Genomic DNA, 16,470 nt, shown 5'->3' with positions numbered 1-16,470 from the left:
GCAAAAGAGACACAGATGTATAGAACAGTCTTTGGATTCTGTGGGAAAAGGCAAGGGTGGTATGATTTGAGAGAATAGCATTGAAACATGTATATTATCATATGTGAAACAGATCGCCAGTCCAGGTTCGATGCATGAGACAGGGTGCTCAGGGCTGGTGCACTGGGATGACCCTGAGGGATGGGATGGGGAGGGAGGTGGGAGAGGGGTTCAGGATGGGGAACACATGTAAACCCATGACTAATTCATGTCAATATATGGCAAAAACCACTACAGTATTGTAAAGTAATTAGCCTCTAATTAAAATAAATAAATTTTAAAAATAAATAAAATAAAATACCTGACAAAAAAATAAAATAAAATAAAGTCAGCAGCTCCGTTGAGACAATGCTATGCTATGCCATGCTAAGTCACTTCAGTCGTGTCCGACTCTGTGTGACCCCATAGACGGCAGCCCACCAGGCTTCCCCGTCCCTGGGATTCTCCAGGCTAGAACACTGGAGTGGGTTGCCATTTCCCTCTCCAATGCATGAAAGTGAAAAGAGAAAGTGAAGCCGCTCAGTCGTGTCCGACTCTTAGCGACCCCATGGACTGCAGCCCACCAGGCTCCTCCGTCCATGGGATTTTCCAGGCAAGAGCACTGGAGCGGGGTGCCATCGCCTTCTCCGGTTGAGACAATGACAACAGTGCAAAACACCCTATGTCAGGGAGATCCACCCAGAAGGTCAAGGAGCATAGCCCGCATGCATGCTGAGACAGGCCTGTCCTTCCTGCAATAGGGTCTTGGCCATCAGGCCTGGAGCAGCCCCAGGAAGTGGTCCTGTGGGTTCCAGAGCTACTCCAGTCCCTGGGAGTCAAGGAATGAGAGGCGGCATCTCTACCCCACCAGAGCTCACAGTCTAACCAGAGACAGACTTCAACAGGCAAAGATCACCACAGAACAGGGAGGGACTGGCAAGTGAGAAGCCTGAGCTAGCAAGAAGGAAGTGGGGTCACAGCAGGTGTCAGGAGGGCCCATCTGGAGACCCTTCTGGGGACCCTATGGGCTGGAGTGCACCCAGGACCCTGCCTGCCAGTGTGAGGGACAGGTGTACAGGGCACATGGCTGGTAGACAGGGCACCATGCGTGGGCCCACCTGAGGCAGGACCGGGAGCCCTCTCCTCCCTAGTGGCCGTGGTGTCTCCCAGATGTGACACCTCGGCTAGCTCGGGCACCCGAAGGCAGACCTGACCCTCTGGCCCTGCAACTGGCACCTGCTCACCTGGAGGGCACTGCCCCACTTTCTTCTTTTAGGCTTATTTCCTAATTTTCCTAGAATGATGGTGGCAATTAAAGACCATTTGCAATAGAAGAAACTGAACTATGGCTTAGGCTTTCACCTTCCCTGAGATGACAGGGTTGAGGTGTTGCCCCAGACCTGAACCTGGCCAGGCCCTCAGGACGGGTGAGCACAGATGGAGACCCAGGGGCAGATGGCCACAGAGGGACACCCTTGCAACAAAATTGTACAGGACATACTTGGGGCAGAGAGGGGTCCCCATGCCCCTACACACACACACACACACACACACACACGTGCATGCGTACTCACTCCTCCCCTGCCCCCTGGCCCCAAGTCCTCCATGGCTGTGAATTCTCTTCTCCTGTGATGTGATTCACAGAGCTCTGAGCTGCCATTAGCCCCTGGCATCTGGGGTTTCCGTTTCATTTCCTTCTTTACCTGGGTAACTGAACTGATTGTGCTCCCAGCTCCGGTTCACTAATTCTCACAAATCCTTTTAAACTATTGATTTATTTGCTGGAACCGTGGCTCTCAGAATTCTTGGGAGATACTGGCTTTTGCTAAAGCATGTGAGGGAGGGCTGTGTGTCCGTTTCTCCTGACCAGTGCCCTGTCCTTCCCAGTACCTCCTCCCACCCCTTCTCTGTGCCATCCTGTCCCTTGCTCGGGCGGGTGGCCGACTATCCAAAGCCCAAGCTGGCTGGACCTTCCTGATGAATCACCTCCAGGAAGCTTACAGCCAAGTGAGGTTCTCTGGGATGTCTCCACCCATGATAATGTAGGCCTTGGGACTGTTGTCTGGTGGTTGGGCTCTACAGTCCTTATTTGAGATCTCATTTCCTCACTTGGGTCCACTCTTCTGTTTGCAAATCATGCCCTCCCCTAGGGTCTGCAGTGTTGGGTGCAGAAGCTCTGGGGCCCCCTCACTCTCCTCTCCACCCCCTACCCCAGCCCCCTTTGCTCACCCGCACTAACAACTGTCTCACCCAGGCTTCCCTGGAGCCTGGTGGAAGGCAGGTCAGCGGGGTCTCTGTGTAAAAGAGGATGGGGCCGTCATGCTGGCCAGTCAAGGTGAAGAGGCGAGGCCCCTCTGAGAGTCCAGGGCAGTGAAGGAGGGAAGCAGGGTTCCCTGTAGGCCCTCCTGCCCTGGGCTGCCCACTGGGTCAGCAGCACTCCTCACTTTTGCCCCAGATGAGGAAATCTGGTGTGCGTGGCAGTGTATTTTTCAGACCTGGCACCTGGAGTCGCATCTTCTTTGCTGGAGGCTGGGCTGTGTTGGAGGTTGTGGTGGCCGCTGCCATTAGCTCCCTGGGTACCTTAGTTGAGCTCTGAGTTCATATCTATCTGGGGGCATGTTCAGTATTGACATCTTTTTATTCAAATTCTCTGGCATGGCCTTGCTCTAGGATCTCACGGGTATTCAGAAAGCTGACATCTTGCCCCTAAAATAATGAACGGTAAATCAGAAAGCTGTAAAATGGTGACAGAGCCTGGAAGAGAGCACAGGCTGTGGCTTCTCCTCAGAAGAGGGCCTCTGTCCTTAAGCCCCAGAGGCAAGGCCTGGGGACCCACTGTTTGAGGGGTTGGTCCAACGATGCGGAAGGAATGGAAGCAGCAGCCAGCACCTGGTTTCTGAATGTCATGTCCCAGGCCTCGCCCGAAGGTCAGGGACCCTAGAGCACCAAAGGCAGGGACTGTACTCAGAAATCTTCTCCTGGGCCCCAGCCCTCCATGGACTCTCCAAGTCCTGTGATTCTGCTTCCCCTGCAGACCTCAGGGCCTCTCCACCATCCTCCGGGCTCTAGGCCAGGCCTCACCCTCCACTCACCTGCCCACAGCAGCACACCTCTGGGCAGGGTCTCCAGTCATTTGTCCCCTTCCGTCTCAACCCTCTGTGCCCCAGGTGACTGGGGTCACTTTTTGAAATTTCCCTCCCAGGCCCACAGTCTACAGGTTCTAAGCACAGTTTATCAAGCCTGTCATGGGAACTGTGGCTGTGCTGCGGTCCAGCCTCCATCCTGCCTGTCCCCAACCCCTGCTCCAGCCCTACTTGACTGCCAGCTGCCCCTGCTGTGCACTAATACAGGGCTCCAGGCCTCTGCACAGACAGACCCTCCCCCCGGTACCCCATGCTCCCCACACACCCCGGAGAGCTCAGCGGAAGGAGCGTGCACCACACAATGTAATACAGGTGCGTTCATGTCTGTCCCACCCGGGGTCCTGGGATGCCAGCCACAGACTGCAGCTCTGATGGAGTTCAGCAGAGCAGGGATTTATCCAAGGCTGAGCAGTCGTCCCGCCACTCTGCTTGGAACTCTGCACTGGCACCATCTCACCTACCCCCGCTGCTCAAGTACCACTGACCCACCAGCCCGAGCAGTCACCACCACCATATTCGTCGCTGGCTGGCCCTACACGCCTCTCTGGAACCGCCAAGTCCAGGCACAAGCCTCAGACTGGCTGAGCCCAGGACTCATGGCAACATGCCGGTTGCCAGGGCGCCACCTCCACTCCACTCCCAGGGGGACAAGGTCCAGTTCCCCACCCAGCTGGGGCTCTCCCCAGTAGAAAGGGGGCTCCGATGCCAAGCAACCAAACTGACATATGTCCACTGCAACATCTCCCTCCCCCATCAGACTGTGAGCTCCTTGGCGATGGAAACTGGTTTATCTTCATAGTCTAGGGCCTGGCACATAGTAGGTCCTCTATAAATGTGTGTTAGACTGTGAGCTAGTAGGTTAAGAGTAATACCCCTCCTCGTGTGCCTTTGGTTCTCCACAGTGACATAGCCAGTCATCACCCGCCACCCCCTGCTCTGTCTGGTCATCCCAGGGCCGCCCATCTCTCCCTCCTCAGTCAGCCTTCAGCACCACGGCTGAGTGTGTATATAGCTCTTCTCCAGCTCCTCACCATGGGTGCCTTTTGTCCACATTGAGCCACACTCTCCCCCAAGACAGGGATAGTCTGGCTCAGCTACTGCCTCACCCGCTCAGCTACTGCAGCTCCCACCCCCGAGCCTGGCTCTCAACCTAGTGCCCTGCACCTTGAAGGTACCTGACAAATGTGCTTTGGCCAGCTGACTCTGTGCCTGGGGAAATTCAGGGGAAGGGCATCAGAAAGTGCTGGAAGAGCAGACTGGCTGTCAGGAAGAAGGGAAAGGCTGCTGGTGGGCAAAAGGCCATGGGTGATGGGGACGGGCACAGTGTGAAGTAGGTGGCCCCAAAGGTGAGGGGCGAGACCCCTCATGGGTAAGAGACAAGACTGATTCTCCGTAAGAGACAAGACTGATTCTCTCATTCCCTCTCGTAAAACCCACCCATGGCATCCAGACTTCTCTGGGATAAAGACCTGGGGAGGCTTTGTTTCTTTCACAGCCTGGTACAGGCCTGTCTGCTTCTCACACTGCATACTCAAACATACACATTCACACACACACATATGCTCATACACATACAGGCATGCTCATACACACATCATATACTCACACACACCATACGTTCATGCCCACATACTTAACACACTTAAACACACACATATATTTCCCTATGGTTCACACCTTGCCCCTGCAGCCCACCTGGTCAGCTCCTTCACCATCACCAGCCCCATGGAAGCCTCTCTGCTCTCCACAGAGCAGAGTCAGCCCCCTCCCATGTGTCCCCTGCCCAGTGCTTGCCCCTCTAAACCTTCTCACCCAGCATCACAGTTATTTAGTGTGTCCCCTGTTACAGTGAGCCCCTCAGATCTGCAAACATGTGCATTCACATGTGTCCTGGGGACCCCACTAAATGACCAGCCCACGGGAGACAAACAACACCTGTTTAATGGATAAATAAGTGAGCCAAACAGACACAAGGTACCTGAAGTTCCCAGAGTCTGCCTCCAAAAGGGACATCCATGTCTCAGCCTCATTCAACTGTGGACCCAGTCTCCTGCTCCAGGGTGCCCCTAACCTCTCTAAAGCCCTGCCCATTACTGCCTGCACCCCAGGGCACTTGGAGCTCTCCAAGGTGCTGGACTTGGTTTGTTCACTTGGTCCCTATCTGTCCTGGCCTCTTGACTCCAGTTTCTGTAGCCGAGAACCACCTCCACCTTCCAGGAATCTACTCTCTGATGGAAAAGAAGCTGTCTCTAAATACACTATAGGCAGAACCAAGTTCACAGGGACACAGAGCACTATGAGAGTATAGAGAGAGGAGAGCACTCCCCATCCCCAGCCTCAGACATCTGTTTCAAATGTGTCCCTGCTGCCAGACCCAATCTTGTCCTCCCCTAGTCCCAAGGACCAAGGCTCCTCCCAGTGTCCACCTCCCTAAGGAAATTCTAACCAAGTTCTAGCTCCTTGAGGGGGCCACCTTCCCTCCAAAACCCCTGACCCCTGGCTGCTCCCAGAACACATGCCTTGTGCTTCCACCAGGCCCTTGGGAACCCCACTTTCACCATCCTGACTTGACTTACATGGATCTTAATTCACTGCACATTGGCCATCCCCGCTCCAGCTCCTGGCTGACCTCTCTGCTCTGCTCTTGACCTCATTTCTCACCCAACTCTCCTAAGCCCTGGCCTCCGTCCAAGATCTCTCTGACTCCTCCCTCCTTCCATGACCTTTTCATCCTCTCCTGCTCAGAGTATTCCCATCACCTCCTTGGCTTCCTTGAAGCAGGGGAAGGAGCCAGGTAGAACCTTCTTTATCAGGGCAGGAAGGACTAACAGCTGCCAGTGTCGACCTGACCAGGCACCTTCCTCCAAATGCAGCCTCAGGGTTTGCCCAGTGGCCTTCCCTGCTCAGCCAAAGCTCTGCCCCCACTTCTGCAGCCTTCTGGCAAGGCTCCTCAAGCTGGTGCTGGGATTCTAACACTCTGCTCCCCACTCTGCCTTCCTTCATCCCTCCCCAAACAAAATGTCATTCCCTTTGACTCTTACCCCCAGGTCACAGGCCAGAGCAGTTAGTGAAGTTATTGGCCTACATGTGGGCAGATCTTACCATCCAGGCAGCTGGGACCCTCGAATGTTGAGAGGGGACCTCCTCTCTCTGGCCACTGTGTGCGAAACTCCCTGTTGTGAAGAGTTGCCTGAGGGTTCCAGGCTGCACCTGTGCTCAACAGAGCTGGTGGGCTAGTCAGTCTTTCCCAGGAGGGCCTTTAAGGCTCTTCAAAGCCACTGAAGCTGGACAGAAGAAATAAACCCTTCCCTGAGGATGACCCAGTGAGTGCAGTCATGCTTGAGCAGCCAGAGATGCCATACAAAGTATGGGGTCATCACCATTATTATTAACATTCATGTCTCCTGAAGTTAGAAGGGGTTTGGTTTTCACATTCTTTCCCTTTGATTCCACAGAAGTGTGACATTTCAAATGGTTCATTTGGATCATGTTTTGGGCAAGCTATTCTTACCACCCAGAACATGTCTGCATGTGGTCTGTAACACACCCTGAATTCCAATCAGAGAGGAACTTTTCGTGCAAAACATAGTGTCAAGTGTTCAGGGGGTATAGGGGCTGCAGAGAAACAAGCCCTCTGGGAGATTACACCCTAGAAAGGAGACAGACAAGTAGGCATTCCTCTGGAATTAGGCAGCCAGGACTCTCTACTGCAATTAAGTCACCAACAAAGTCTCATGGGACCACTGAAGGGGTCTGTGATCAGGGAACTGGGTTAGAATTCTTAACGGATGGAATTTAAGCTGAGGCTTAAGGGATGGATGAGACTTTAAGAAAACAAGTGTTGGGGGATACTTGGCCAAAGGGTCGGAAAGAAACAACCAAAGTGAAGGAACAGGACATAGTGGGCGTGAATTCAGAGAGAGAGCTGAGGGGTGTGAGGACATAAATAAAAGCTATAAACAAAGATTAAGAATAGGTCCTACAAGGTTCTGGGAGTCACTGGGAGGAGTTTAGCAATGAGGGATCAAGCATTCCTTGCCTAGGTGGGTCTCTAGATGAGGAAAGAGCTCTTCCTCAAGGTCACAGGGCAGTCATGGTGATTCTGTGGCTTGACCTAAGTCTCCCAGTCATGTTTCCCCCATAGCCAGGCTGGCAGCTGCCTCTGGTCAGTCCTCGAATCTAAGAGACAGAGGAAGAGAAGGGGATGTCCCTGTTAGCTTTAGGAGGGCTTCCAGAAATTTTAAGGAGAAAACTTTCGATGATTTTTATATCTTCTTGGAGGCCATGAGGATGTTCCAGCTGGAAGGTAACCTTCATTCTGCCCAGCAAAGGCTTAACCAACACCCAGAGGTGTGCAGCCCTGGGGCAGGGGCTGTAGGGACAGAAAGGACCTTGGGTGCCAAATGTCACTGCTTGAGAAATATATCTGTCACCCAGGGTTGGACAACTTGGAAAAGGCAGGCTGCTGGGAGGTGGTGACTGCTCTTAGGGCTTTTGTTTCCTTTCAGGTAAATGGCAGGAATTTCCATTTGGACAACCAGACAACCTGACTAAAACAGAGTCAGGCAGGAAGGCTTCTCTAGAGAACCCCGTTTCCAGGGAGGGGTTGCCCTCGGGATGGTGGGGCTAAGACAGCGTGACTTCCCAGGAGAAGGCCTATCCTTCCGACTCAGGCTGGGCATGCAGCCCACAGGTTTCATTCCATCTTACCAGGAAGCTGGAGCCCAGCTGGCTCTCAAGACTGATTGTGAGCCCAGTTCTTCTTTGTAAAAGGAGAAGGCGGAGATGTGTATATGTGACGGCGGAGGAGGGGAAAAGTGAAAGAGCGGTGTCCCGCTTGGCAGCCCAGCCACTCCCTGACTGCCTGTGAAAGAAGCAGCAGGAGGCTGTGTTTGTGTAAAGCCACCGTTTGTCCCCACGGTGTCGACATTCATCGGGCTCCTGCTCCCGAATAAATTATCCGCTGGGTGTGCGTGACACAGCCTTTGCTGGGCTTTCTCAGTATATTTCACAACTGCTCTGAGTTTATAATTGTTTCAGATCCTTTATCAAATATGTGTCATAAAGACCAATGGAATCGGGTGCATTTATCACCTAGCTGGGTTCTTACTTGAGCTCTGAAAAAAATTATTTGGCAGCACAACCTTTCTCGGGGCTCTGAGTTAATGGACTTCTCTGCTGCAAAGCCACTGAAATTCGTTGCCTCTTAATATTTGACATCTCTTCCTCTTTATTACCACCTCAGACAGCCCTTCCAGTCCAGCTGGAACGAGCCCATTAGTCTCTGACAAATAACTTGTGTCGTTTGGTGAAAAATATGCAGAAGTTTGGCTGCAACTTCATCTCCAGTCTTGGTTCTGTTTGTGGCTTCGCTCTTCTCTAAGCAAAGCATCCAGGGAATTCCCTGGTGATCCAATGGCTAGGACTCCAAGCTCTCACTGCTGACGGCCTGAGTTCAATCCTTGGTCAGGGAACTAAGATCCCACAAGTCGTGCAGTGCGACATATAAATTAAAGAAATAAATAAAGCTCCCTCCATTACAAAAAACACACACAAACAAGCAAAGCCTCCAGCCCCAGGCAGACCCTTCTCAGGGTCTGCAGTCTCCTTTCTCTCTGATGCCACTGGCTGCTGGATTCATAGAGCTGGGTTACCCTAATCAAGTTAAATGAAGTTTGAGACAAGGAATTTAGAGATGTCTGTGACTAGGTATCAATAAATAAATGCTTGGTTTCAAAGAAAAAGAATTAGCCTCACAGCAGTACTTTTCACAGCAGCTCAAAGAAAGAAGCAACCCAGGGGTCCATTGACAGAGGAATGGATAAGCAGAAGGTGGTCAGTACATACAATGATTCAATACCTGGTTGGGGAACTAAGATCCCACAAGCCAAGAGGCACAGTCAAATAAAAAAAAAATTAAAAAGGAAGAAAAGAAGCCTATCTGTTCTTCCCATAGAAAGGAAGGACATTTTCACACATGCCACAACATGGATGAGCTCTGAGGACACTGTGCTAAGTGAAATAAGTCAGTCACAAAAAGACAGATACTGCACAATTCCATTTATAGGAGATACCTAGAATGGTCAAGTTTATAGAGACAGAAAGATGTGAAAAGAGGAGAACAGGGAGTTGTTGTTTAAGGGGTACAGAATTTCAGTTTAGCAAGATGAAACTTGAGCAGCAGTAAAATGTATAATATATAACAGTTAAATGTATAACGTAGAGTAATAAATGTATTTAACACGGCTGAACTTAAAAATGGTTAGGATGGTAATTTTACAACAACAGTGGAAAGAATGAACTTCAAACTGAACCAGCAAAGGAGAAACGGACACAAAGGAAGTTCTCTGAGCATTTGAGTTCATCATCTATTCATGCCTTCGATATCAGTTAGGTGTTGCTGCATAACAAATAATTCTAAGATTTAGTGGCTTAAAACAACAACCACTTCCCTGGTGGCTCAGACAGTAAAGAATTCACCCGCAATTCAGGAGACCTGGGTTTGATCCCTGGGAGGAGGGCAGGGCAACCCACTCCAGTATTCTTGCCTGGAGAATCCCCATGGACAGAGGAGCCTGGCAGGCTACAGCCCATGGAGTCGCAAAGGGTCACACATGACTGATCAACTAAGCACAAGAAGCACAGCACTGTTCAGGTTGGGCTCAGGTGTCCTGGGTCAGACTCAGCTGATCTTGACAGGGGCTGGCTGGTCTAGATGGCTCATCTGTGAGGGCTCACCTCTGCTGCATGTGTTCTCTCATGCTCCAACAGAAGTAGCCCAGAAGTGATCAAATGGTGGTGGGGGCGTGAATTCCCAAAAAAATAAGCAAAAGCAAGCAAAGCCCCTTGAGGCTGTGGCTCACCCTCACAGAGTGTCCTTTCAACCAAGTTTTCAGGTCTGAAACAAGTCACAAGTCCAGTCAAGATTCAAATGGTGGGGCAAATAACTCTACCCTTTGATGGAAGGGGCTGCAAAGAATTTTTGCAGTCTAGCTCACTGGCTGTATATATATGTCAGGCCGTGTGCTAAGTGTTGAGGATAAGATACAATCCTGTGCAGGAGACATCCATGTAAATAAATAATTACAACACATAGCATGCTCTAAAGAAGTAAGCACCGGATGCCAAGGACAGTGCAGGGCCAAGAAATCTGGAGGGAATACGGGAAAGAGGCAATGAGGCCTGGGACAAAAATAATACCTTAACTGGTATTGCAAGGGAAAATGACGATTAGCCCAAAGAAGCAGGGAGGAAGAAAGACCTGAGCAGAGAGGCAAAGAGACGAGTAAAGGATGGAAGGGGACCTGCCTGGGGTTCAGTGAGGCTTCGGTGGGGAGTGAAGGGCTCACGGGGAGGGGAGGACCTCGGTGTGGGGCAGGGAGACATCACAGAGGGTCTGGCTCCCACGGCTGAGCCATGGAAATTTTACTTAAGCAGAGGCTGATCGTCAGGCTGCTGTGTGGAGGGGGCTTGGAGAGGGAACAGGTCAGAAAAGAGTAGACAGACTTGGAGGCTGTTGCAGGGACTCAGGTAAGAGAGGATGGCAGCTCCGATGGGGCACTGATGTGAAAGGGATCAGAAGTGAATCAGTGCAGAGATTTCTAGGTGGTAAATGAGGCAGGACTGGGTGGGAGGGGAAGGGAGGAGTCAGGGAGAAGCCCAGTGAATGGGTGGGCCCGTGCTTTCTTCTGGGTGGTCTGAGCTGAGGGAGTTTCCCAAGGAGGGGCAAGGTGGAGGGCACAGGGGAGCCACTTGGGTGGTCAAGGCAAGGGTGTGGGTCCCCACTCAAAGCCAAGAAGACCAGGAAACAATTTCCTGATGCCAGCCTTGAACCTTGAGGTCAAGGCCTGTCCTCCTTCACAAGTCGAGGCATATTCTGCTTGCCGTCGGAATCCAATTTGAAGACATACCCCCTGCCAGGCTCTGCCCTGAGGCCTGCAGACCACCCAAGCTGGGCACCATGTGGCTGGTCTGAAGGCTTCTCCAGGAACTCACAGGCCTCGAAGCCCCTCAGACATGAAAGGGTTTCCTTTACCAAGACAGGGTAGGCAGGGGGGCAGCTTGTGCCCAGAGCCCATCCTGGCTTCCTCCCATGGATCCTCAGTCACCATGTCCCCAGATGCCCGCTCTCCAGCTGGGCACTCAGCCAGCAGCAGTAAGCACGTACTGACTGATCAATACTTCTAATGCACTCAGGGCCCTGCTGTGAGAAGGACTCCCCTGGTGAGCCCTTTCATAAATTGAAAAATTCTCCTGAAACTGAGTAATCTTGCCCAGCTATTAAAACTAGATTTCTGCAAAGCGAGGGTAGGAAGCGCCCACAGTTCCAAGGACCTGGCTCTCCAAGCACCTCCGAGATCCAGCCTGGGGAGCAGGCATCGCTGCTGGGGCCAGGGCTGCAGATGAAATCATCCCTGGGAACTTAGTTTGAAGGAAAAATTTCCAAAACAATCAGAATGCTTTGGGCCCAGAAGGCGTGACGTTCTGTGCAGCTAGCCCTGCATTCTCCCCGTCGCCTGAGTGCGGTTAACTCAGCAGGCGTCTAGGGCCGTATCCATCTCTCGATGCAGTGACCACTGGGGCCACCAGAGCACATGCCCATGGTGCTTGGGGGAACTGAATGCCAAAAGCTGGAGCAGCTTGCCCAGGGTCACCCAGCCAATTAATGGCAAAGCTGGAACAAGAACCGGAAATACCAGCCCAGAGCTCTTTCTCCTCCGCACCCCCCACCCCATCAACCCATGGGATTTCACTCCAAAAGGTGACATCATCCATGTGGCTCACAGTTTGGGAATAAATTCAGCTGGGGCTCTTTTGTGGAGCTAATGTGCGATGCGAACACAGCAGTTCAGCCTTAACCCAGCCCAACTCTGCAGGTTCTTCCTGAGTCGGGTCCATCCCAGCAGGCTGTGTGCTTCAGGTCCCCACTGCCAACTCTCCCCAGGTGTCCCACGGCCCTAACCTTATCCCCGCAGCTGAATTCATCACCTTCTCCCTTCCCGAGGTCCCCCCGGAAACAGGAAGTGGTCTTCATGCACCCCAACCCCGTTATGGTTCCTACAGAACTGATGGCCGTGGTGCTTGTTGTTCAGCCACCCAGTCATGTCCGATTCTTTGAGACCCCATGGACAGCAGCATGCCAGGTTTCCGTGTCCCTCACCATCTCCTGGAGTTTGCCCAAGTTTGTGTTCATTGCATCGCTGATGCTGTCCAGCCATCTCATCCCCTGACTCCCTCTTCTCCTTCTGCCCTCCATCTTTCCCAGCATCAGGAACTTTTCCAATGAGTCGTCTGTTCGCATCAGATGACCAAAATACTGGAGCCATGGTACCCTTGGGCCAAATACTTGTGTTTTTTTCTGGTCCTTCTGTCACCGTTGTAGCTCAGGCCTTTGTCACTTCTCACTTGGATTGCAGAGTGATCACCACCATCAACAAAAACATCAAACTTACCACCACTGAGTGTTTAGCATGTGCTGAGCTCAGGGCTAACAGCTGACCGTGGGATAGTGCCATTAATCTTTACCAGAAGGGGACATGGAAGCTTTGGGGAGTCTGGGTAACTTTCCCAAGGTCACACACTGATAGGAGAGTTCAGGGTCTCCCCCAGTCCTGGCTCTGTGGCCCAGCTCTCTCTCCACAGGGTGTTTTCCTTCCCTGCACCCTGTCTCTGCCATGACCGTTGGAATCCACCCTGACCACCCCCTGCACAGAACCCCTGCTGACTTCCTTTTGCCCAGAGCGTTAAGCTGGCTCACAGGGTTTTGAGATCTGACCCCCTGCTGTCCTCCCGTCACATCTCTGTCTCTCCCCCAGGCCTTGTGTCTGTCCCCTGTATCCGCCCCACCGTGTCCCCCCTTGCCCTCCACCTGGGGCTTTGCGCCCTGCTGGTCTCCCTTGCTCCAGGTTGGAGCACATCCATGGGAGCCTTTAGAGTCCCCAGCAAATGAATGCCCTCCCCAACACACACATGCTCCTGTAGGTGCCCTGCAGCGACCCCAGCTCAGTGTGATGTTGGTTTGATGAGGGACAGTGATTTGGCATTGCCCGAGCCCTCAGTACCCACCCCATGAGTTCCCAGTGTGTCCTCTCAAAGGGTCTGGCTGACCTCAAAGCCCACAGGCTCTTGCCCATCCCTGATTGTGAGCATCTGATCTTCACCAAGTTCTGGGAATGGAACAGAGGGGGCCTCCATGCCCATTTTACAGACATGGAAACAGAGGCTCAGGAAGCACAGGGCCTTGGTAAATGTCAGAGGATGAGCTGGGCTCAGCAGGTATCATGGCAGGCAGTTGATGATGGCCCAGGAGGACAGAGATGAGTGGTCAGGCTGGAGCAAGGCCCACTGGAGGGTAACTCCAGAACACCAGCCAGGGTGCTGCAAAGACTCACCCAGGGGGCTCGAGGTTCCAGTGGGGGACTTAGCGCATGGGGCTCAGTTCTGCAGACCACCCTCTGCCATTCAGCTGCTGAATAGTCTAGGTCATTCTAGCCCAAGAATCTGGACCTCTGATGTCCAGCTACCAGGAAAGCTATAGGCAGGCTGTATCCAGGAGGAGGTCGGGTCGGGGGGCAGGCAGGCTGGGCAAGGCTGGTGGGAATGTTGCTCCTCTGAAAGGCTTTAACTTTGTAAGTGAAAGTGTTTATGTAAACTAAGCAGAATAGCTGTCAGGCTCTCCTCCTTCCCTCCTCTGAGCCTTGAAGTGGGTCTGGGAGAAGCTTCTGACATGCCCACGTTCGGAGCCCAAGCACCTGGGGCACTCTCTGTGCCAGCCCCAGGTGGCCAAGACACCAGACCAAGGTAGGTGTGTGTCAGGCTGGAAGGCCACTTCTTGGAACCTCCTGGGGCTGCAAGCCAGGCTCTCCTGTGCTGAAGACCCAGTTAGGGGAGGGGGTCCTGAGAGGATGACTCAGGAAGTGGGAGGAGGTATAGACTATCCTTGCCCCTGGCTTGCTTCCCCACCCTCACCCCCGAACCCCCACATCAGCCCCAGAAGTGTGAAAGGGAGGTGCTCATCAGGCCCCCACTCCACCCCTCCTTTCTTGGGGACCCCTCCCCAAGAAGCTCGCCCCAGCCATGGCTGTGAGTATCTAACGTAAGGGACGCTGTTTTTGCAGGTTTTGTGGTTTTTATTCCTTTGAACCATATCCAGCCCATCTTACATCACAATGCCATGCTTTACTTGGTATCAGATACATCGGCACTCATTGGCATTTGGAGAACTTGTTCTGTAGTTAAATTCCAGTTTTCAGTTGTCTATGATGATGTATTCTCTGTGTTTCCAATTGTCGGTATGGGAAAATTTTCTCCCAGCCTTTCAATTCTGGGTTTGGTTTTTTTAGTTTCTGGGTTTTTTTGTTGTTGTTTTGTGTTTGGTTGGTTTTTTTTTTTTTTTTTTGCTTTTGAAAGTCGTTATTCCTTTGATTATGTGGCCCCTCCCAGTTGCTGCTTGTTTACACATTGTTTGTGACTTCTTTTGACTGTCAGTGTTTGAGCCAGTCTTGCCAAGAAACAGTATCAAGTATTTTCCTATTTCTCTACTTCTTGAAAAAAAAAATTTAATTAAAAAAAAACTCTTAATGGGAACCTGGCCCTGTCTGTCTTCTCTGTTCTGCAGAAATGTTGAAGGAATTGAACCAGCAGCGCAGAGCGAAAGCGTTTACAGACCTGAAAATTGTTGTTGAAGGCAGAGAGTTTGAAGTCCACCAAAATGTTCTAGCTTCCTGCAGCTTGTATTTCAAGGACCTGATTCAAAGGTTTGCCTTCCTTCCAGCTGTGGTCGGGTCTGTTCCTTTGTAGGACGCTTTTGTGTCGCTTTTCTCCTCCCCTCTCTTACAGGTTCCTGAAGCGTGACTCCCTGTCACAGAGCCAGTAGCCATCTCTCCTCCCCCTCCTCCTCCCAGTGCCCTCTCACACACAGCCTCAGAGCAGCCACTGTCCCCAGCCCATCCCACACAGCTTTGCTGGTCCCTGGGGTTGGGGGGCCTCTGCCAGCAGTAGGCAACATTCCACCCCACCCTCGAGGATCCTGCGTTCTCAGTGGCTCACAAGCCCTCCCTGAGGTTAGGAGGACTGCAGACTCCACTCTAAGGGACCACTGCACACTGCCCCCGCTGGGCCAGCACAGGTCCCCAGCACCATCACCACCGCTGTCGATAGTGAACTTAATGCCACGACAGCGCATCGACCAGACCGTCCCCCACCGAGGAGCACGAGGCACCCGCGGGGCCGCTTTTCCAACAGCCCAAGTCAGGGAGAACTGACTTGTAGCCAAAGCCTCATTCACGCTGCATGTCTCGATACTTGTACACTGAGCCTAAGCCAGCCCTTCTGAGCACAGACCAGGTGTGTCCTAAACACGGTCTCTCTCAGCCTTTGCTCCCCTCCCCTCCTACCCTCTGCCCCGGCTATTTCTACCTGAATGAGTCTTAATGGTGCATGAGCATCTTTTTTTTTTTTTTCCATTATGTTGATTTTTTTTTTTTTACTTTGTCTGCTTCATACCCTTGCAAAGAAGTCAGGGGCCACCTTCTAGCGCCTTAGTGAGGGAGAGCAGACGAGGGGGCCAGCCCAGGGTAACGCTCCTGTTTCTCTCACCCATCAGCAGATTAATGCCGCTGCTCATTTTGCCTTGCAGCCTCTCCGGGGCGGACGCTGAGCCGGGACTGTGCTCAGAGTGGGAGGACAGACCTCTGCTTGCTTCCCACTGCTGTGTTTGGACTTGCCAACTAACCCCAGAGTGACTGTGTTTTGTTCCAGGATGGCACACTGGCCGGCATCTCCTTTCCAATCTGTTGTGTCCTTTCACTTCGAGCTGAGCTGCCTGGCGTGCAAGCCCCGCGCAGCCGCGCTGGCCCCAGCCATGCAGGAACGGGCAGGCTCTTTGTGACTTCCAGTCCTATGGATAGCTCGGCTCTCCCGCCCCCGGTGCTTGGGTTCTCTCTGACCGAGCACAGGGGTTGGGGCACGAGCTCTGGGGTGAAGGGGCACGGCCAGTGGCTTCTTCGGGCCAAAGGAGGTCTTTGTGCTGCCACTCTTGGCAAATTCTCAACTGACAGTGGCCGGCACCCGGCCGCTGGATTGCAAAACCGGTATCCTCGGCCTTGGTCCCTGCTCCAGATCGCTGGAGAGCACAGAGGGGGCAGGATACAGGGGCAGCTTGGTACTGAGCGATGGCCCAGCCCTGGGCTAGAAGGATGTGGGCAAGGGGAGTGCAGGAGCTCTTTGACTATTGTCAGAGACCATACATGTAAAGCCAGAAGCTCGCACATGACAGAGAAGAGACACGGCTAGGTGGGAACCCAAAGTA

General features: G+C 52.6%; 1 protein-coding gene across 3 annotated transcripts in view; it reads left to right on the top strand.

The window, feature by feature from the left end:
* KLHL29 (kelch like family member 29) overlaps positions 1-16,470 on the top strand; it is a 238,969-nt gene that overhangs the window by 197,952 nt on the left and 24,547 nt on the right. For all 3 annotated transcript variants that reach the window (XM_055540832.1, XM_055540830.1, XM_055540833.1), the window contains exon 5: positions 14,779-14,917. In XM_055540832.1, coding sequence (XP_055396807.1) covers positions 14,779-14,917 — 139 coding nt within the window. The remainder of the gene's footprint in view (positions 1-14,778; positions 14,918-16,470) is intronic.

Source organism: Bubalus kerabau, chromosome 11, assembly GCF_029407905.1.
Source record: "Bubalus kerabau isolate K-KA32 ecotype Philippines breed swamp buffalo chromosome 11, PCC_UOA_SB_1v2, whole genome shotgun sequence".
NCBI lineage: Eukaryota > Metazoa > Chordata > Mammalia > Artiodactyla > Bovidae > Bubalus > Bubalus kerabau.
The sequence above is the reverse complement of the archived record's forward strand: the minus strand, read 5'-3'. Positions and strand labels throughout refer to the sequence as shown.